General features: G+C 52.5%; 1 protein-coding gene and 1 long non-coding RNA gene across 4 annotated transcripts; both read left to right on the forward strand.

Moving 5' to 3' along the window:
* Nucleotides 1-962: 962 nt before the first annotated feature.
* Nucleotides 963-5,770, forward strand: Sirt6 (sirtuin 6). Of its 3 annotated transcripts, none has more exons than XM_050123569.1 (8): nucleotides 963-1,114; nucleotides 1,765-1,892; nucleotides 2,356-2,538; nucleotides 3,197-3,256; nucleotides 4,155-4,250; nucleotides 4,323-4,403; nucleotides 4,757-4,880; nucleotides 4,963-5,770. In XM_050123569.1, the coding sequence occupies exons 1-8, from the start codon at nucleotides 1,082-1,084 to the stop codon at nucleotides 5,227-5,229; spliced, it is 972 nt and encodes a 323-aa protein (XP_049979526.1). In that variant the 5' UTR covers nucleotides 963-1,081; the 3' UTR covers nucleotides 5,230-5,770. The 3 variants fall into 3 exon arrangements, with proteins under 3 accessions (XP_049979526.1, XP_049979524.1, XP_049979525.1); XM_050123567.1 differs by having other exon boundaries at nucleotides 976-1,134; XM_050123568.1 differs by lacking the exon at nucleotides 2,356-2,538 and having other exon boundaries at nucleotides 976-1,134.
* Nucleotides 5,771-17,602: 11,832 nt separating this feature from the next.
* Nucleotides 17,603-20,325, forward strand: LOC126489311 (uncharacterized). Its single transcript, XR_007588902.1, has 4 exons — nucleotides 17,603-17,718; nucleotides 18,544-18,760; nucleotides 19,078-19,786; nucleotides 19,879-20,325. It is a non-coding gene; the product is annotated as an uncharacterized lncRNA (long non-coding RNA).
* Nucleotides 20,326-22,648: the final 2,323 nt, after the last annotated feature.

The raw sequence follows: 22,648 nt of genomic DNA on the forward strand, positions 1-22,648 counted from the left end.
ACCCACTCCAGGTTAGAGCTGCCAGCAGCGGAGTCAGGGTGATACCCGATCAGGTTGGGGGGGGAGCACCCGCCCAGGAGGACCGGATGAGCCGAGGTGAGCTGTTGTTGGCTAGCCTGCTCAGGTGGGCAGCCCGGAGGACCGCCTCTCCCTCCAGCCTGTGCGCTCCCGCCGCCGGGAAGCCTTCCTTGGGTGTCCCCACGGGGATCAGGAGGTTCCTGTAGTTACGTGCTGCCCGTCACCGGGTACCCAGTCATCATCACCACGCTTTGGTACTGTTTGTGACCATCAACAAGGGTCAGGATGGTGGCTCCTACTGCATAGATGGCCACGGAACGGGGGATCATAGGGGGTCCTTGTGCCCCCAATATCCCCTTCTCCATCTCTCGGCATCTCTGGGCACCTCTGTGTAGTATGTGGCTCACTCCGTTCTGGGGACCTGACCCTGAAACTCTGTGCTATCCCGGGAGATGCACCCCAGAAACAAAGCCGAGAAAGTGTTGGCAGGTAGTCCTGGGGGTCTTTACTGGGCCCGAGAATCCAAGTTCCCATTCATCCTATCCTGTGGCCCAGAGAGAGGCAGACACGGGCTGACAGTCACACAGCAGAGACCCAAGAGCTGCCCTATGGTGTCATGAAGCCCGCACCGGCTCTAGGCACCAGGGGCTGGGCTCTGCCAACTGAGCAAACGCCTATTTTAATGGATTTTGTTGATGGTTGTGTCTCTTTTTAGAAACAGGGTCTCTCTACACAGCCAGACTGGCCTGGGACTCGCAATCCTCCTGCCTCGGCTTCTGCTAGCGGCCGCATCAACTTTCTGGTCCAGGACTGGCCCAGCCAGACCGGGAGAACGCTCGTCAGTCGGCCAGGTAGTCTCTGCCAGCACTAAAGATGGCAGCCGCGGCATCAGCGCAGCGCATGCGCCTTGAAAGAACGCCTCCCGACCCCTCTACACCCGTGTCTCTAGAGGAGGCGGCTCCTCTTCCCGGGCCGTCCCTTCCCCACTTCCGGCGGAAGCCACCTCAACAAGGGAAACTTTATTGTTCCCGTGCTGCGGTGCCGACGAGGATGTCGGTGAACTATGCAGCCGGGCTGTCGCCGTACGCGGATAAGGGCAAGTGTGGGCTGCCCGAGGTGAGGGCCGCGGTGTCCGGCTCGCCGAATGACCCCAGATGGGGGCGGCGCGGCGCAGTGGGGCATTGCGCGAGCAGCGAGAAGCACGGGATCTAGACAATGGGGAGGACTTCCCTGCAAGGAGGGGGAGGGAAGTGACGCCCCCCGCGCGTCCTGGGGGACACCGAGGTACCCGGTTCCGCGAAGGGGCGAGCGTGGCGGGGAAGCAACCGGGTGCGCCTGTCGGGAGACTAGGGTCCGCGGGACCGGAAGCCGGCACCCCGTCCGGGGCACCCGCGTCAGCCGGGCTGGCCTCGCGACCCCGAGGGTGGGGGGAGAGGAGCCTCTCTTCGCAGCCCAGGCTGGCCGCGAACTCACAGAGATTCCCCCGGCCTCTGCCTCCCGAGTGCTGGGGTCACGCCCGGCTCGTGTCGTGGTCGTGGAGCCCGTAGACAAATACGACGGCATCTTGATGTAGGAGAGACAGGGGTTATCTGAGGTCAGGGGTCAGAGGTGACGTCACGGGGTGTCAGGGAAGGGGAGTGGGTGCCCGCAGCGCGTGCAGAGGCCACGGGTGGGGGAGAGTGACAGCACCGACCGCAGGAAGCCCACCCACAGGAGTCACGTGTTGCGTGCCCTCTGACCCCACAGATCTTCGACCCCCCAGAGGAGCTGGAGCGGAAGGTATGGGAGCTGGCAAGGCTGATGTGGCAGTCCTCCAGCGTGGTTTTCCACACGGGCGCCGGCATCAGCACCGCCTCTGGCATCCCCGACTTCAGGTCCGTGAGCAAGGAGGGGAAACTGAGGCAGGGCTCTAGCTGATACCTCTGGGACCGAGGTGAGGTGGAAGGCCCAGCGAACACGTCACACGCCCAATACACAGAACATACCCAGATGATGTAGTAGCCGCAAGGGATGCTGGAAAATGTATCCTTTGTGTGGCCACCCACCCGTTGGAGTTTATCATATCACCGTGATCACAGCAAAGCATTCTGGGAAACCGGACCTCAACCCCAATGAATTCCCATGCCTTTGCTTACCCCAAGGTCTTTCCCACTCCACAGAGCCCTTGTCCGCCAGGTTGCCCGCCTCTCCCCGAGGGAGTCCTAAGCAACCCAAGAGCAGGACTGGGGACCACTGGGACCCCAGCATCACCAGCATGGCCTGACTTCAGTGTTAACAGGGGTCTTCCGTGGGCTGGAAAATGAATTTTGTCCTCCTTCCTCTGCTCGCTGTCCTTAGAGGCCCCCACGGTGTGTGGACCATGGAGGAGCGTGGCCTGGCCCCCAAGTTTGACACCACCTTCGAGAGTGCCCGGCCCTCAAAGACCCACATGGCCCTGGTGCAGCTGGAACGCAGGGGCTTCCTCAGCTTCCTGGTCAGCCAGAATGTGGACGGGCTGCACGTTCGCTCCGGCTTCCCCAGGTCAGGTGGAAGCAGACCAGGGGGCGCGGGGCTCAGCTGCACCTCTTCCTCCTCTGGGAACCCGGGTGCCCAAGCTCACGGGCATTTTACTGGCGATGGAAAAAGGCGAAGAGCTCAGAGCCCAAAGCCGGCCAGCACTTGATCACTGGGGGATTCTAGGCCGGGCTCTCTGCCTGGCCACGCCCCCAGCTCCTCACTGGGGGACTCTAGGCGGGCACTCTAAGGCCAACAGATTTTTTTTTTTTTTTTTGTAACCATTTTGGGCACTCTAAGGCCTACAGATTTTTTTTTTTTTTTTAACCATTTTTCGAGACAGGATTTTTCTGTCTAGCGCTGGCTGTCCTGGAACTCGCTCTGTAGACCAGGCTGGCCTTAAAATCACAGAAATCCGCCCCTCTCTGCCTTCCAAGTGCTGCGGTTAAAAGATGTGGGCCACCACATACAATTGGCCAACAGGTTTTTGTAGTGGGGAGCAGGTATTTGTGTGTTTGCAGAGATAAAGTAGCTCTGCCTGTGACAGTTCCTCTGACTGGCACAGGCTGGGGCATCCTCCCTAGACGTGAGAAGTCCGTGTCTTGTGGATGAGCAGCTCAGGAAGGCTTCCTGGAGGAGGGGGCAGGCTGAGCAGAAGGCTCCGAACTCACTTTCTCTTCCGCAGAGACAAGCTGGCTGAGCTCCACGGAAACATGTTCGTAGAGGAATGTCCCAAGTGTAAGATGTGAGTGTCAGTGAGTGCGCCTGTGTAGGGGAGGGGGTGAAGCTTTGCCAGGCTCTCCCAGGATGGGGCACCCCAGGTCGTTCCCTCCACCCCTACCCCCTCAGCCAGATAAGGGATCCTAAAACCTAAAATGCCCCTACAGAAGGCTGGGAGATGTCCCTGTTCCCAGGGACAGTCAGATAAAAACAGACGAACCAAAAGAAGGCAAGCGTACCTTCGCGTCCCCCAAGCAAGGAACTACAGAACAGGGTGGCACAAGCCAAGCCCTTGGAAATGAGGGGCTCTCCCTGCTCCTCCCTGCTGTGGCTTCAGCTGGGCAATTACATGGCTTTACCCCAGAGCCCCGGGGTGTTAGGCATAAGCCATGCCCCTGAGCCTCAGCCCCTGGACCTTCTCCAGGGGCTCTTTTTCAAAGGGAACCTCCTTAAGTAGTCCAGGTTAGCCTGGAACCTGCCTTCATCCTGCCTCAGCCTCCTGGGCGCCAAGATCCCACGCGTGAGCCCTCACGTTGGGCTTAGCTGCCTCCCTCCCCTCGTGCCCGGTGTGTGGGTGCCAGAAGCCGGCGTCAGGTGTCTTAACTCAGTGCCTCTCCTTGTGTTCTGAGGCAGAGTCTCCCAGAACTCATTGGTTTGGCCGAGTGGCCAGCGAACTCATGGGGTCCCCGTCCCCGTAGCACTGGAGAGTTAAGTCTGCTCCACGAGCCCTCTTTCTCGCATAGATTCAGGGCTTCCTGTCTGCATGGCAAGCCCTTTCCAGACTGAGCCATCTTTCTGCCTGTCCCTCAGTCCTGCTGTGTAGCTCAGGGGTTGAACCTGTACCCCAATACACTGATTACACCACCCCCCGATCCTTGAAAGAGCACCAAAAAGGGCACCTCCCCTCCTTCCTCCCTGTCCAGGCAATACGTGAGAGACACAGTCGTGGGCACCATGGGCCTCAAGGCCACAGGCCGGCTCTGCACGGTGGCCAAGGCGCGGGGACTTCGGGCTTGTAGGTGAGTGACTTTCCTTGAGCCTGCTCCTGTCTGGAGGTGAAGGCCCTGACTCCCTTCCCTGACCTGCCACAGAGGGGAGCTGAGGGACACCATTCTGGACTGGGAGGACTCGCTGCCTGACCGGGACCTAATGCTTGCTGATGAGGCCAGCAGGTGTGACCCGGCGCTCCCTGGGTGGGAATGAGTGGGGACAGCTGCACAGGCCTGGGTGGGAATGGGTGGGACAGCAGAGGTGGCACCTGCATCACCCACACCCCTGGGCAGGATAGATGCAGAGGAGAACCTGGGCACAGGAAGATTAGGTTTGTTTGGTTCCTTATTTTCAGAGTTTCTGTAGTGGGGAGGGGAGATGCAACAAGCCCATGGCACAGAGCCAGCTTCTCACTGGGGATTCTGGGCGGGAGCCCCTTCCCCACCTTGACCACGCCCCCGGCCCCTCACTGGGGGATTCTAGGCGGGGCCCCACCCTGACCATGCCCCAGGCCCTCACTGCTTCCTGCTCCCAGGACCGCAGACCTGTCAGTCACCCTGGGCACCTCGCTGCAGATCCGCCCCAGTGGGAACCTGCCCCTTGCCACTAAGCGCCGGGGAGGTCGTCTGGTCATTGTCAATCTGCAGCCCACAAAACACGTATGTGACAGTGCCCTGCCCTGTGGCCCCATATCCCCTGCAGTGTCCTCTGCTCCGGCCTGACCATCTGTCATCCCGACAGGACCGCCAGGCCGACCTGCGCATCCATGGCTACGTGGACGAGGTGATGAGCAAACTCATGAAGCATCTGGGCCTGGAGATCCCCACCTGGGAGGGACCCTGCGTGCTGGACAAGGCCCTGCCGCCCCTGCCGCGGCCTGCTGCACCCAAGGCTGAGCCCCCTGTGCATCTCAACGGCTCAGTGCACACTGTGTATAAGCCAGATCCTGACAGCCCTGTATCCCGGAGGCCCCCCAAAAGGGTGAAGACCGAGGCTGTCCCCAGCTGACCCAAGTGCATGGGACCAGAGAGGTGCTTGTAGGAACAACACATGTTGGGGTTTTGATGTTTCGTTTTCTTTTTTTATATGCTGGGGACCGCACCCAGGCTTGCACATACCGTACCACGCCTTTTCGGATTTTTCTTTTGAGAGAGACCTGGGCTCCCTAAGTCACTCAGGCTGCTTTTGAACTCATTGCTATAGCCCAGGCTGGCCTGGAGCTGGTGCCCTTCGCCCCGCAGCCAGCACAGTAGCAGAGATCCCAGCACAGCTCCTTCCAGATCTCACTGTGTCTCTTGTCCAGGTCCTTCCGGGGAATCTCGGGATACAGGGAGTCCCACTCGGATGGAGGAGGCTATGTCCCAGGGCTGGGATTCACACGCCTCTCCACCGGCCACACCCCTTGTGACTCAGGATGTGCCCAGAGCGGCACCCACACACTCCCCCCCCCACCTTGACCCATCTATGCATAGGAGGGACGAGGGGCCCATCTATGCTAAGGGCCCCAGGCTTCCAGAAGCCCTCAATGCAATAAACACAATTCCTTTCAGTTCTTCTTTGCTTTATGTGTGCACATGTGTGTTTATGTGTACTTGTGCATACACACGTGTGTATAGTGTGTAGGTTCACGGGTGGCGATCAGGACAGCTTGAAGGAGTCGGTTCTCTCCTCCTACCATATGGCTTCCAGGAATGGACCGCCCAGCCGAGCCTCCCCCAGTGCCTGGTCTTCTTTATTTGCCTGAATGTGTTGGAATCCCCAACCAGCCCAGGCTGTGTGAAACCTGTCCCAAAACATTCCATTTGGTTATTTTAGTCATTGCCCCCAACATGGCAAGATGCGTGGATCAGACTGCCCTGTGCCCTCCCTCGCTACTGACACCACCCTTCACTTGGTCTTTGAGAGAGGTTCTCACTGAGCCCCTCTTTAGGCTAGGCTGACCCTCAAGCCCCTGGCTCCACCTTCCTGGCACTGCGGTTACCAGGGCATGCCTGGCTTTTTTATTTAGTGTGTGGGTTTTGTCTGATCCTACGTGGCTGCCTGGTGACTACAGAGGACATCAGATCCCCGGAAACTGGATGGTTGTGAGCTACCATGTGGATTCTAGGACTCGAATGCAGGTCCTCTGTGAGAGCAGCTGATATTCTGATCACTGGGCTGTCTCTCCAGTGCCCTGCCCCTCATACAGATTCTTTTTTTTTTTAATATTTATTATGTATACAACATTCTGCCTCCATGTATGCCCACATGCCAGTGGAGGGTGCCAGACCTCTTTACAGATGGTTGTGAGCCACCATGGTTGCTGGGAATTGAACTCAGGACCTTTGGAAGAGCAGGCAATGCTCTTAACCGCTGAGCCATCTCTCCAGCCCTCATATAGATTCTTTTGAGACAGGGTCTTGCCATGCATCCCTGGATGGCCTGGAACTCACAGAGATCAAAGGTGTGGCCCACCATGCCCTGGTAAAGCCTGCCATTTTTTATATGGGTTCTGGGGATTTGAACTCAGGTCCTCACGTTTACACTGAGCCTTGTCCCAACAGTTCTTAGGCATCTGGTTGGTCAACCCAGCCACTGTGCCCAGCTTGGCACTGTTTCAAGGTCTTTATTAGACCATCAGGTGTTTTAGACAGGCAAAGAATCACAGCTTCTCAGAGTTAAACAAATGCAGTGTAAACAAAAGCTACACAGCTTAAAATACTATTCCCCAACCCCTGGAAGGAGAGAACCAGTTCCACAGTTGTTCCCTGCCCTTCATTGCATGCCAGCCACATGCACCCCCCAACTAATATACCATCCACCCAAAGCAAGCAAAACTGACTTACCATCTAAATAAAAACATGCAAACATTCAAACAAATAGGAGACACTCAGCAGTTAAAGACCTTACCCCACGAGCAAAAGCCTAGCCTTCACACATCCAGAATGTACGTAAACTGCATGTGGTATGGCCATCTGCCTTAAATTCCTGCCTTGAAAGGGTTGGCAGGGGACCTGGTTACATTGCGAGATCCCAACTCAAAGAACTAAAGTAGAGAGAGATAGAAAAAGAATCCAACAATAACCTCAGACACAGCCTCGTGAAGCCCAGTCTGGCCCCAAACTTATTGTGCAGACCAGGATGACCTAGGACTGCTGATTCTCCTGTCTCCTCTCCAGGCTGGAGTGTGCACCACCATGCCTGGCTCCTGTGGAGCTGGACAGGCAGCCCTGCACCCTCATCCACTCACTGGAGTTTAAGGGAAATGTCCCTTGCACCCTCTTGATTGGAACACTGGGAAAGGCCTCCTGAGGGATGTTTGTACAGTGTGAAGGTGGATTGCTGTGACTGGTGTAATAAAAAGCTCGACAGTCATAGCTAGGCAGGAGAGATAGGTGAGCTTCGGGGCAGAGGGAACTCTGGGAAGAAGGCAGAATCACCAGCCAGCCACAGAGGAAGCAGCGTGGGCAGTACGAAGTGATGAGGTAGCAAGTCACTGACAGAACATAGGTTAATAATGGGTTAATTTATTAGAGCTAGTTAGGAATAAGCCTAAACCATAGGCTGAGCTTTCATAATTAATATAAGTATCGGTGTGGTTATTTGGGAGCTGGCCAGTGGAAAAGAGAAAGACTCATTCTCCTGAGAGGAGAGGACCTGACTGAAACTTCTGGAAGGTTTCCTGCACAACCAACTGTCAAGGAAAGCTGTTTCCAGATTCAGGGCATGCGGATCACTGCATCAGAGCAGGCTCCACACTCGAGATGCCAGGAAATCAACACAGAACAGTGCTGGTCCACAGAGTGGGCCAAGTACACTGCAGGCAGCAAAACTGGAGGCGGTGGGACCATATCACAGCCAATGTTCCACTGCTGTGAGGAGACACCATGACCACAGCAGCTCTTATAAAAGAGGTATTTAACGGGCTGGTGTACAGCTTCAGAGAATTAGTTCCAGATGATCACGCAGGAGATAGACACTGGGGCAGTAGCTGAGTCCCTCACATGCCGATATACAGACAGCAGGCAGAGAGACACCCCCCCCCCCGAAAGCCACACCCCTCAGGCATCATGGCCACACCACCAGCAAGGCCCTCCAGAAAGGCCACACCCACAATCCTTCCCAAACAGTTGCACCAACTTACTAAGCATTCGAACCAAGCCTATGGAAGCTATTCTCGTTCAACCCACCATAGATCACCTGACCTTTTTGTAGCCCAGATGATTTTGCCTGAGTTCCAGGTGGCAGACATGCAGTTATAGGATGGGGGGGGGGTATTCTGCTGGGTTCCTGTCTTTTTTGGTCTGATTATTCTTGACTGTGACCCCATTTCTCCCTCCTGGAATAGGAATATTTTTTCTGTGCCAATGTCTGTTGCAAATGGGTAGCTTGATTTGTAATAATACTCACAGGTAAGAAATTGCCTTGAGTCTAAAACATGAATCGTGGACTTTAAAAAGATTGTTATTATTTTTATGACCTGATGCTCTTTTCTAGTGTGCAGGCAGAACACTGTATACGAAAGAAAAAAAAGGAAGAAAGAAAGAAAAGAAAAAAGAAAAGAAAAGCCGGGCGATGGTGGCGCGCGCCTTTAATCCCAGCACTCGGGAGGCAGAGGCAGGCAGATCTCTGTGAATTCGAGACCAGCCTGGTCTACAGAGCTAGTGCCAGGACAGGCTCCAAAGCCACAGAGAAACCCTGTCTCAAAAAAACAAAAAAAAAAAAAAAAAAAAAAAAGAAAAGAAAAAAGAAACCCTAAGACAGTGCTTAAAGGCATGTCTTTGCTGCCAGCCAGCGGTGGCACACACCTTACACACTTTTAATTCTGGCACTCAGGAGCCAGAGACAGGCGGATCTCTGTGAGTTCAAGGTCAGCCTGACGCCAACCTAGTCTATGGAGCTCTATGGAGCAAGTTCTTCAAAGACAGGCTCTAAAGCTACAGAGAAACCCTGTGTTTAGAAAAAAGAAAAAAAAAAAAGGCAAAAAGCCTGTCTAAGCACCATGTGGATGCAGTACCAACAGAGGTCAGAAGAGGGCATCAGTCCCCTGGAACTGGAGTTTGTGAGCTACCATGTGATGCTGAAATCTTAATCCAGGTTTTCTGTAAAAGCAACTAATACTTTTTTTTTCTTTTTTAAAGAAGGAGCTGACTCAGATAAAACAAAAAGTGGATTCTGTGCTGGAAAGCCTGAAAAAGAACAACTCCGACAAGCAGTAGAGATGAAGAATGGAAGTCCTAGGAAGGGCGGAGCAGCGCTCTGTGAAAGAAGAGGCCGCTGTGAAGACGGCGGGTGCCTGAGGCGGCGCTGTGACCCAGCGAGGAGGGCGACCCATCTGCTGGATGACGGCGATGAAGAGCCAGGGGATGACCAGCTGGCGCCGATCAAGGACTATGCGGAAGGAGAGGGTGAGACAGCGCCCATGGGGAGGATGACACACAGCGCAGCTTAGAAATTTTATCCCACAGATTCAACGCAATGCCTGTCAAAATCCCAGCAAAATTCTTCACAGACCTCGAAAGAACGGTACTCAACTTCATATGGAAAAGCAAAACACCCAGGATAGCCAAAACAATCCTGTCAATAAAGGAACTTCTAGAGGCATCACAATCCCTGACTGCAAACTCTACTACAGAGCTACATTACTGAAAACAGCCTGGTATTGGCATAAGAGCAGACAGGAGGACCAATGGAACCCAGCAATTTCAATCCACACACCTTGAACACCTGATCTTTGATAAAGAAGCAAAAAATATCAAGGTCTGGAGAGATGGCTCAGAGGTTAAGAGCACTGGTTGTTCTTCCAGAGATCCTGAGTTCAATTCCCAGCAACCACATGGTGACTCACAACCATCAGTAATGAGATCTGGTGCCCTCTTCTGGCCTGCAAGCAAACATCCAGACAGAATGCTGTATACATAATAAATAAATAAATAAATAAATAAATAAATAAATAAATAAATAAATAAATAAATCTTAAAAAAATATATCAAATGGAAACAAGAAATCATATTTAACAAGTGGTGCTGGCATAACTGGATATCAACATGTAGAAGAATGAAAATAGACCCATATCTATCACCATGCACAAAACTCAAGTCCAAATGGATCAAAGACCTCAACATAAAGCCAGCCACACTGAACTTTATAGAAGAGAAAGTGGGAAGTACACTTGAACGCCTTGGCACAGGAGACCACTTCCTAAATATAACTCCAGCAGCACAGACACTGAGAGAAGCAATTAATAAATGGGACCTCCTGAAACTGAAAAGCTTCTGTAAAGCAAAGAACACGGTCAACAAGACAAAACAACAGCCTACAGAATGGGAAAAGATCACTAACCCCACATCAGACAGAGGTCTGATCTCCAAAATATATAAAGAACTCAAGAATTTGGACACCAAAAGATCACATAATCCAATAAAAAAAATGGAGTCCAGACCTAAACAGACAACTCTCAACTGTCTACACCTGCAACCCCAGCGCTGTGGGGATGGAGACCGGAGGATTGCTGGGGCTTGCTGGCTGCCAACTCAGCTTGAAGAGCAGAGAAAGCCCATGCGTCAAAGGAATAAGGCTGAGTGTGAGCGGACACCAACATCCTTTTCGGGCCTCCATGCATGCACAAGTGCACCCCCACTCAATGCACACAGGTGTGAGTGTGCAGACACACAAAAAGTGGAGAACAAAAGAACAAAGCACCTAATGCTGACCTCTGGTCTTCATGTGCACACACTCACACACGAGTGTGCTGATAATCAAGGGAACTGGATGGGCCCTGGTTTCAGTGAGAGGCTCCAGCATCCCTGGAGACAGGACCAGACATCTGTCCAATCAGATACTAGCATCAAGGGCGCCATCCGGTCAGAGCCACCCTAGATATTGATGAAGGTCCTCTGTGCTCATGAGCAGTGTGACCCCAGGGAAGGGTCCACGCAGCACATCTGAGAGTTTGCAGCTGTGTGAATACTTGAACAGATGCTGTGCAGCTCAGCTGCATGCCATGCACAAAGCATAGGCGGCCCTAGTGGTGGCACCTTAATCTCAGCACATGGGAGGCAGAGGCAGGAGGATCTCTGTGAGTTTGAGGCCAGCCTGGTCTACAGAGTGAGCTCAAAGACAGCCAGGGATATAGAGAAATCCTGTCACGAAAAAAAAAAAAAAAAAAAAAAACAAGCAAAAAGTTTGTCTTTGGGACTGGAGAAATGGCACACTGGTTAAGAACACTGACTGTTCTCCTAGAGGACCATGGTTCAATTCCCAGCATCCACATGATAGCTCACAACTGTCTCTAACTCAAAGATCTGGCACCCTCGCACAGACACACACGCAAGGGAAACACCAATGCACACAAAATAAAAATAAATAATTAAAAAAAAGTTTGTCTTCAGCAATACACACAAAAATCTACTTACAGAACAAAATCCAAAATAAATACTGACATGGCACAAAATAGATGTTTATGAAATTTTGTTTATCAGAAACATAACAAGAAGTTAAGGCCTATGACTCTCGAGTATGGTTGAGTCACTTGCAAAACCAGACCAGGGCTGGGTTTGGACTGAGGTTGTTTGCAGAGTGCTCATCTGGCATACATGAGAGGGCCTGGATTTGATCCCCAGCACCCCTAAATGAAGGAAGAAAAGAAAATGAAGGTAATACCATATCAATAATCAAAAAGAGGGGCTGGAAAGATGGCCCAGAGGGACCTAGACTATTCTCAGCAGCCACACTGAGTGGCCACACCACATCCATGGGATCTGACCCTCTGGCCTCCAAAGACAAAATATCTACCTGCACAAACCTAAACACACACACATAACGAAAAAGAAAATACATCTTTTTGTTTTGTTTTTAGAACTAGAGGCCAGGTGGGTTTTGTGCAAACATGTGGGAAATGGAGGTTAGGGGTCATTTAAAGATTGAGTCTCGGGGCTGGAGAGATGGCTCAGTGGTTAAGAGCACTGGCTGCTCTTCCAGAGGTCCTGAGTTCAATTCCCAGCAAGCACATGGTGGCTCACAACCATCTGTACTGAGATATGGCGCCCTCCTCTGGCGTGCGGGCATACATGGAGGCAGAATGTTATATACATAATAAGTAAATAAATCTTTAAAAAAAAAAAGATTGAGTCTCTCTCAGGCAACATAGTGTGATCCTCCCTCAGGGAGATTGTGAGGGACATCTGCCTCCTCTGAGGTCTCACAAAGAAAACAGATGAGGGGTCGGGTGGTGGTGGCGCACGCCTTTAATCCCAGCACTTGGGAGGCAGAGGCAGGAGAACCTCAGTGAGTTCGAGGCCAGCCTGGTCTACAAAGTGACAGCCAAAGATACACAGAGAAACCCTGTTCCCCCCCCCCAAATAAAAATAAAAAAGGAGGAGGAAGCAGATGACGCAACACAGCCATCTTCCTGGACCCTCCAAGTAAAGGAGGTTTCTTCCCCGCGCGCTTTTCTCCACTCACCAGAAGACATTTTTCACACCCGTGGTGTTCTTGGGCTGAGCCCAAGACCCTGGGCTTGTCCCACACCCTACCACAAGGCCACACCCCATCAGTGGCCCCTCAAAGGTCCTGTCTAGCATGAATTTCCATGTGTCCTCGGAAGGAAGGGACAGACATGAAGGCTTTCCCACTCTGCTGGCACTCATAGGGCTCCCCCCAGTGCGTGTCCTCGCGTGGATGTGGAGGGGTACCGACAACCCAAAGGCCCTCCCGCACTCTGCACAGGTGTGTGGTTTCGCCCCACTGTGCATCTTCAGGTGCGTCTGGAAGCAGGCCTGGCAGCTGAAGGTTTTCCCACACTCCTCACACAGGCGGGACTCAAGCAGGCACGTGTCCTCGAGTGCGTCTTCCAGGATGCGGGATGCGGGAAGGCTCTGCCACACTTCTTGCATTCGTCGGGCTTCTCCTTACTGTGTGACCTTGTATGTCTCTCTGAGGGCTGAGTAGCGAGAGAAGGCTTTGCCACGGTGCTGACAAACGTGTGGCTTCTCTCCAATGTGTGCCATGTGGTTCGGAAAGATGAGTGACAGCTAAGGGCTTTCCCACAGTCTTTACTCCTGGAGCCGCTCTCCAGTGCGCAGCCTCCAACCTCGTGTGATCACAGAAGCTGAAAGGGGATCTGAAGGCTTTCCTACAGTCCTTACACGCAGCGGGTCGTTGCCCGGTGTGTGTCCACGTGTTGTTTAAGATAGGAGTAGAAACTGAAAGCCTTCCCACACGTGTCCCAAGCATGACTTTCTCTCCCCTGGGACTTCTCATATGTCCCTTAAAGGAGGAGGAACAGGAGAAAACAGTCGCACAGTTTGTACCTTTGTCCCACTAGGAGTTTGTCTGGTTTTCTCAGAAGTCTCCCATTGTTATCACAGCGACAACAGCAGGCTCTCCCACGGCCCTCATGGGGATGCCACGAGTGTGCTGAAAGGCTCTTTCTGGCTCTTGGAGGCTTTCCTGGGCCTCCTGCCTTCACTGGCTCTGCCTCCAGTTGGAACACTTCAGGACACACAGCAGGACCCTCAGCCTGGAGCCACCATCATCTTGACGGAGTCTGTCCACCAAAGGACTGCCATTCAAAGTGAGAACAGCTAACAAGTCATTGGGGATTACAAATAACCTCAATATTCAAAGTTTAGTTTAAAATCGTGTCTTGTGCCAGGCAGTGCTGGTACACGTCATTAATCCCAGCACTTGCGAGGCAGAGGCAAACAGATCTCTGTCCAGGGCCAGCCTGGTCTACAGAATGAGTTTCAGGACAACCAGGGCTACTCAGAGAAACCCTGTCTCAAAAACAAAACAAATAATTAACAAAACAAAACAGTGTCTTGCTTTGCTATGTGACCTCAGACTCTGATTTCCCCCAAGTCTTCCTGAGCTCCAGGAGAGCAGGTGTGTGCTACTTCCTCACACAGCCTACTGATCTGCGCCTGATGGTTATTCTCGGTCACAGACTAGATACTCTTGCAGCACTGTCTGCCTTGGTATCTAGTTTCTAAAAACAGAGAGGTAAAGCCAGGTGGTACCTTTAATACCAGCGCTCAGGAGGCAGAGGCAGGTGGATCTTCATGAGTTAGAGGCCAGCCTGGTCTACAGAGTGAGTTCCAGGACAGCCAGGGTTATACAAAGAAACCCTGTCTTCAAAAAACAAAACGAAACGAAACAAAAACAGAAAATACTCTGTGCATACATATTTGCATTATTTTAAAAAAAAACACTTGTATTGGCTGGAGAAGACAGCATCGTGGGTAAAGGCACCTACAGTAAAGGCTGGCCTGAGTGCAGCCCTCGCAGACACATATAGTTTGTTTGCGGTTTTTGGTTGTTTGGTTTGTTTTTTTTTTAAATATTTATTTATTTATTTATTCATTATGGATACAATATTCTGTCTGTGTGTATGTCTGCAGGCCAGAAGAGGGCACCAAACTCCATTACAGATGGTTGTGAGCCACCATGTGGTTGCCGGGGATTGAACTCAGGACCTTTGGAAGAGCAGGCAATGCTCTTAACCACTGAGCCATCTCTCCAGCCCTGGTTTGGTTTTTCGAGACACAGTTTCTCTGTAACTTTGGAGCCTGTCCTGGAACTCTCTCTGTAGACAAGTTGGCCTCGAACTCACAGAGATCCACCTGCCTCTGCCTCCCGAGTGCTGGGATTAAAGGCGTGCGCCACCACCGCCCAGCTTAGTGCATACAGAAGTAATTTTTTTAAACATTGTGGTTTTTCTTTTCTTTTTTAATATTTATTTATTATGTATACAATATTCTGTTTGTGTGTATGTCTGCAGGCCAGAAGAGGGCACCAGACCTCATCACAGACGGTTGTGAGCCACCATGTGGTTGCTGGGAATTGAACTCAGGACCTTTGGAAGAGCGGGCAATGCTCTTAACCGCTGAGCCATCTCTCCAGCCCCTGCAGAAGTAATTTTATTAGAGAAAACAAAACAAAAGATAGATCCTCATTGCTGAAAGCCAGGACCGAACCAGGGACCCCTAGATGTTCAGTCTGACCCTCTCCTAACTGAGCTATTTCAGCTTCCTGCTTGTGTTCTGAGACAGGGTCTCTCTATATAGCCTTGCTTTGCCTGAAACTCACTCTGTAGACCAGGCTGACCTCGAACTCACAGAGATGATCCACCTGCCTCTGCCTCCCAAGTGCTGGGATTAAAGGCAAATGCCACCACACCCATTGCCCAGGCCTCCTGGGATTACATTTTGAATCCATCAAGTGTTAATTAAAGCATTCACTGGCTGGTTTTGTGTCAACTTGACACAAGCTAAAGTCATCAGAGGACTCAGCTGAGGAAAACCTCCATGAGATCCAGCTGTAAGGCATTTTCTCAATTAGTGATCAATACAGGAGGGCTCAGCCCACGCTGGGTGGTGCCACTGTCTTCACCTAGACCCTGGGGATCTGAAACAGCTCCAAGACCACCCTGACCAAGAAATGACAAAACAAGGAAAACCAGACCCCCCTCTTCTCCTGCCACAGGAAAAGGCGCCCCGGGGCAGTGAGGGGGCCAGCGCAGTTTGGTGGGAGAGTGCTTGCCTACTGAGAGTCAGGTCCTCAGCTCTATCTCCACTACAGAGAATGGGGAGAGAGAAGATGCAGAGGGGAGAGGAGGAGGGGCGGGGCCATAAAGGACCTCCCTCACATTGCTAGAGTGCCTACAGACAAAACTTATGACTGCAGATGAAGGGAAATCAAGTGTTGGGCCTGGGGAGTCGGACCTACCTGTAAGGGACATGCCACTCAGGCAAGAGGACCTGAGTTCAGTCCCTGGTGCAGAGGAGGATCTGAGAGCGATCGCTGGCCCTGGCCCAGAAGACAAGTTAGGGCGCATTAAGAAAGGGGGCGCTGTGGGCTGGAGAGATGGGTCAGCGATTAAGATCACCGACTGCTCTTCAAGAGGACTCAGGTTCAATCCCCAGCACCTACATGGACACTCACAGCTGTTTGTAACTCCAGTTCCCATGGGTCTGATTCCCTTATATATACATGCAGGCACAACACCAATGCACATAAAGTAAAAATAAATAATGTTTTAAAGAAAGGGAGGGCCGGGCGCTGGTGGTGCACGCCTTTAATCCCAGCACTCAGGAGGCAGAGGCAGACAGATCTCTGTGAGTTCGAGGCCTGGTCTACAAGAGCTAGTTCCAGGACAGCCAGGGCCACACAGAGAAACCCCCAACAGGGTTTCTAAACCCTGTACCTAACAGGTACCTAAACAGGGTAGAGCCCCCCCCCTCTAGAATCCCTCAGTGTACGGCTGGGGGCGTGGTCAGGGGTAGAGCCCCTTCTTCTGCTAGTGATGAAGCATGGAATGCACTACTGTGCTCAGTACAACAGGGGTCAAAGGGAAGTCCTGCACTCTCTTGACCTGGAAGTGACCTCCCACAAGCAGATGAACGGTGCCCTGATTCCTTCCTTCCTAGCGGACCCAGGACAAGGTCAGTCCCCGCCAAGTCCACATTCACTCCCCTGTGAGTCTGGACCACTTGTTCCAGTGTTCACCTAGACTAGGTTGTTCAGTGGTCACTCAACTGATGGTTTTGGTCACCCGAGGCTCCTCGTGAAAAAAGGCTGGTGGCAGGTCACAGTGTGAGCTGCAGCCTCTCCTAGCCCTAGGTAACCCTTCCCATACAAGAGAACTTTTTTGTTTTGTTTTGTTTTTTGAGACAGGGTTTCTCTGTAGCTCTGGGATCTGTCCTGGAACTAGCTCTGTAGACCAGGCTGGCCTTGAACTCACGGAGATTCCCCTGCCTCTGCCTCCTGAGTGCTGGTTATTAAAGGCATGCACCGCCACCGCCCACCCCGAAGAGAAGTCTTCTTAACTAGGCGTGTGAGCATAAAACATTCTCAACTTTTGTCGGTTCCCACCACCACTCTCTGTTACTCTGGATTCGCCTCCGTGGCCTGTCCCTATGGTCAAAGTGCCCTGTTCTCGAAGACCAGTTCTTTCTAGTAATTTAGTAATTTATTCTTGTGGCCCAGACTGACTTTGAACTTGTGGCAATCCCACTGCCTCAGAATTGCTACTGCTGGGATGCTCTGCACACATTCGTTTTTGCCGCGTTTCCCAATCCTTTTGTCCCACACAGTGGCCTCAGAGCCGATTCCTGGCCACGATGCCCGTGGTGTCCCCTCCAGCGGCCCACACTCATCATCCTCCGCGAGGCCCGGGTCAGTTTAGCTGCTTGTGAAGCGACTGATAGCTGCAGCCGCGACGCCCCGCCTCCGGGCTCTGATTGGACAAATCATATGACCCTCTAACTAGACTGTGTTGTGATTGGGTGGCTCTCCTAGAATCCGCCCTTCGGGACCTGACTGACAGATGCTGCACTCAGCTCCTAAACCAGTCCTCCCTTGCCACGCCCCTGCAGCTTGATTGGCAGCCCTTTGCTGGCGCCTGATCATTGCAACTGAGCCAATCTGGTGGCCACTCGGCGCCCCCTTCCCGACTGTTTCCCACTCAGATATGGCCATGAAGGGATTGGACAAGGCAGGGTTCCTGTGATGCACCAGGTATTTCCATAGGCCTCTCACCGCGGCACGCAGGAGGTGGAGGCAGGAGGACTAGGGTTTGAGGACAGTCCAGGCCACACAGAGGGACACTTCCAACGCCCGCAGGCCACAGCACGGACTACCTGACTTTTAGGGTTACTTAAACCTCAAGTGAGCAGGGGAGAGCCAGTGGGAGAGACACTGTCCCGCAGTGCGATACTCTGGGTTCGATCCCCAAACCCAGAAACGAGTAACGTGGACCCACGCAGTCAATTGCCACTTGGCCTCAAGGATACAGCGGTGGGGTTCGGTCAGTGGTGAAAAGGGGCTCCAGAGGACGGATAGCCAGGGTTACCTTGGTCTCCACGCGCGCGTAAGTCACTTGCCTGGACCACGGTTGACTCCCCGAAATACAGAGACTCACCAGTGACATAGAACCCGCACACATCCTTCCCCGGACTTCATTGCGGCTCTATTGGGGGGGGGGGGGGGAAGAAGAGGCAAAGAAAATATTACACCAAGCCGGGCGTGGTGGCGCACGCCTTTAATCGCGCCTTCGGGAGGTGGCTCTCTGTGAGTTCGAGGCCAGCCTGGTCTACCACTGTGAGTTCCAGGACAGGCTCTCCTACCACCATGTGGGTCCCAGGGCTTGAACTCAGTTCGTCACGCTAGACAGCAAACACCTTAGTCCACTGAGCCTACTGCAGGCTTTTATTTTTCAATGTTTTTGTGGCTCTGTGGGGACCCATATATTTTGCCCTGCAAGGACACTGTACCCCGCACCCTAATCCAAAGTCACGACCTCCCGAGCTCTCAAACGACTACTCTTTACAACCAAATCCGCAGCCGGTGACTACCACAGCGCATTCTGGGCTTTGGCACCTCGGCCAGAGGAAGATGACTTTGGGTCAAGAGCCCGGTTGCGAAAGCGACTAAGACGGTGGCGACAGAGCACCATATTGCATTTCCGGACATCTTTCAGTCGCCCCAATATCCAATTCCAGCCAATCTCAGGATCCTGTCCCGGTTTTCTTCCCAGAACAGGAAGTCGACCACGGAATTGGTAACTATAGCAGGTGGGCTGGACCGCTCCGTCCTCCCGGAGCCGCCAGTGCCCACCTCTACTCAAATGCGATTGGATAGCGCCGCTGTCAAAATGCGATGGCGGGCGGGGCTTAGCTTTGACACCGCACAGCGGGTCTTTCCTGGATGCCCGGATGCTCCGGTCTCCAATGACCGGGTCCGCTAGCTGGGCTAGAGGGCTCGGCGGTGGGGATGCTCGCAGCCAAGCCTGAGAGCCCCAGTTCGATTCCCAGGTCGGAGAAGTGGGGTCCCGCGCCCCGCAGGTGCTGATTCTGACGTCCATCGTGTTCTCTGCAGCTGTCCACCCACACGTGTATTCAAATAGACTGATGAGGCTGTAGAGATGCTCCGCAGTTAGCGGTCCGCTACCCCCGCAGAGGACCCCGCGGGCTCAGGACCGCCTGACTCCAGTCCTGGGCAGCCGACGCCCCCTCTCGGCCTCCGCGGGTACTGCATGCTGTGCACATGCTCAGATGCAGTGCTGCGGGCCCTGGAACGCATTCCTCCTGAGTGGTATTTCTTTCAAACGCTTTCAACATTCTCTCTCTTTCACTCTCTGTCTCTCTCTCCTTCACTTTGTTTCTTCATTTTAATTTTATTCTTTGTTTGAGACAGAGTCTCACTCTGTAGCCCAAGTTGGCCTCAGACTCACAGATTCCCCTACCTTTGTTTCTAGTACCTGAAAGACAGGTGAAGTCTCTGCAAGCCCTACAATCAGAGCCCCATCCCTCCCCCACCCTCTCCGCCCCACCCCCAGCCCGCCCCACTCCTCACCCACCCCCAGCCCACTGCCACACTTCTCATCCACCCCCAGCCCACTGCCACACTTCTCATCCACCCGCAGCCCGCCCCACTCCTCACCCACCTCCAGCCCCTTTCTCGGCTCTGGAAGCCTGCGGTGCCCGGCTGCTGACAGCAGATGGCGACCGTGCTCGCCTGCGCGCGCCGCCGCTATCCCCGCAAAGCTTCCCAAAGGAACAGCCGCGACCTCCACACCCCCACTGAGGTCTGCGGTGACAACCGGGGTCACTCAACGCAAGACACCCTAAAGCGCTTGTGTGTCTCTAAGGAATATTCAACCAACCGTTTACTCCCCAGACGACAGCCGGGAGCCTGAGAAGATGAAGCAAAGCCTCGGACTCTGGACCGCTGCGGGGAGTGTGGGTGACAAACCCGCCTTGAGGGGCGACACGCCAGCCTCGCTGTTTTCCTTCACCTCCACCCTGCCCACCTGTCTGACCCCTCGCCTTGCCTCTCAAATTTCTGTCCTCCGAGAACCCAGCTACAGCAATTCCCAGAAGCTGATGCAGGAGGATCACAAAGTCCTCCTGCATTCTTGTAAGAATAAATTTTAAAATAAAATGGGCTGGGAAGTGGTGGCGCACGCCTTTAACCCCAGCAGTCAGGAGGCAGAGGCAGACGGATCTCCTAGTTCAAGGCCAGCCTGGTCTACGGAGTGAGTTCTAGGACAGCCAGGGCTATACAGGGAAACCCTGTCTTGAAAACCGCAATAAATAAATAAAAATTGTAAGAAAATAAATACAATAAAATAATAAAATGATACAATGGTTTTAAAAATTAAGTAACTCAACAAATGAAATGAAAAAAGACAGACAAAACAATAAATAATCGTGGGGAGCGGGGGAGAATGTCCTGGAGAGATGAATCAGCACTTAGGAGCACTTCCCAGCAGCCCACGACTCCAGCTGCACGCCCTCTTCTGGAGACTGCAGACAACCGCACTCCCATACACACAGCCCTGCAAACACACACACAATTAAAACTCCTTACTTCAATATTAAAAAGTAAGGTTATAAAATAAAGTAAATAAAATAACTAAGTGTGGGGCTGGAGAGATGGCTCAGAGGTTAAGAGCACTGGACTGCTCTTCCAGAGGTCCGGAGTTCAATTCCCAGCAACCATTTGGTGGCTCAGAACCATCTGTAGTGAGATCTGGTGCCCCCTTCTGGCCTGCAGGCATACATGCAGGCAGAATACTGTGTACGTAATAAATAAATCTTAAAATAATAATAATTAAACACAATGAATAGCATATACAACGCCCTGGATCTCTAGTACTGGGGGAAAAAAAACGAAATGGATTTGTCATTAATGCTGGGTAGTGGTGGTTCACGTCTTTAATCCAGCACACAGGAGACAGAGGCAGGCAGATCTCTGAGTCTGAAGCCAACCTGGTCTACAGAGCAAGTTCCAGGACAGCCAGGGCTACACACAGAGAACCCCTGTCTTAGGAGAAAAATTTTCAATTATTTATTTATTTGTCTGTTTATTTATTTATTTGGTTTTCTGAGACAGAGTTCATCTGTGTGTAACCCAGGGTGTCCTGGAGGCTTCAAACTCGGAGATCTGCCTGTCTCTGCCTCCTGGATGCCAGAATTCATTATTTATTCTTATCGTTATTATTTATTGTTTGTTTATTATTAGTAATAGTACTAGTATTGATGTTTTGAGACACAATCGCACTCTGTAGCCAGGCTGGTCTCAAACTCACAGAGATCCTCCGGGCTCCACTTCCCAAGAGCACCACCTCCCCCAACAAAGGAAATGTCGGCACCACGACTGAAGAGTTCTGCAGTAGCAGCTGTGGTGGTGACGCCGTCTCACGTAGTCATAATAGGCATGCGCGCCACACGGTGGGAGAGACTCCTCCACCCCACACCCCCCCACAGGCCGCTTCAGATTGCTGCCCAGCCCCAGGCTCAGGAGCAGGAGATCTATGGTCCTGCCAGGGCCTTGCAGTGACAGTCACGGCTAAAAACAGATAACGACGGCTTGAGGACTGACCTAGCATGCTCAGCAGCCCTGGTCAGGAGCAGGAGAGCGGGCTCAGCAGTTCCCAGCACTGGCTGCTCTTTCAGAGGACCTGGGTTTTGAGTCCCAGCACCTACATGGTGGCTCCAGTTACAGGGGATCAGACACCCTCTTCTGGATTCTGAGTACCAAGCACACATGTAATGCACATGCATGCAAGCAAACATTTATACGCATCAATTAAAATGTTTTCTTTATTATTGTTTTCTGACTGCATGTACACTTGCAGGCCAGAAAAGGGCACCAGATCTCATTACAGATGGTTGTGAGCCACCAAGTGGTTGCTGGGAATTGAACTCAGGACCTCTGGAAGAGCAGTCAGTGCTCTTAACCTCTGAGCCATCTCTCCAGCCCCTTGTTTTTGTTTTTTGAGGCAGGGTTTCTCTGTAAATTAATTTTTTAAAAGATTTATTTATGCCGGGCGGTGGTGGCGCACGCCTTTAATCCCAGCACTTGGGAGGCAGAGGCAGGAGGATCTCTGTGAGTTCGAGACCAGCCTGGTCTACAAGAGCTAGTGTCAGGACAGGCTCCAAAACCACAGAGAAACCCTGTCTCGAAAAACCAAAAAAAAAAAAGATTTATTTATGCATTATGTGTATAGTATTCAGGTCTGAATGTATGGCAGGCCAGACGAGGGCATTACAGATGGTTTCAGCCATCATGTGGTTGCTGGGAATTGAACCCAGGACCTCTGAACGCACTGTGATCTTAACCTCTGAGCCATCTCTCCAGCCCTGTGAATTAATTTTTTAATGAAGGGAAAGTTACTGTGACCTGGGCCTAATTGAGTTACAGTTACTTATTCATGTGTGCGTGCGTGCGTGTGTGCGTGCGTGCGTGCGTGCATGCGTGCGTGCGTGCGTGCGTGCGTGTGTGTGGTGAAGGACATTCTCGCCTTCTGCTGTGTGAGGCACAGGGATTGAACTCACGCCAGCAGGCTTGGCAGCAGTCCCCTCACCCACTGAGCCCTCTCACATCCCACTCGTTCTGTTTAGAGCTGCTCTTACTAGGGAGCACAGGCTGGCCCCAAACTCAC

The sequence above is a fragment of the Alexandromys fortis genome, unplaced genomic scaffold (genome assembly GCF_014885135.2).
Source record: "Alexandromys fortis isolate MF-2015 unplaced genomic scaffold, M_Fortis_MF-2015_v1.1 scaffold_221, whole genome shotgun sequence".
NCBI classification, from domain to species: domain Eukaryota; kingdom Metazoa; phylum Chordata; class Mammalia; order Rodentia; family Cricetidae; genus Alexandromys; species Alexandromys fortis.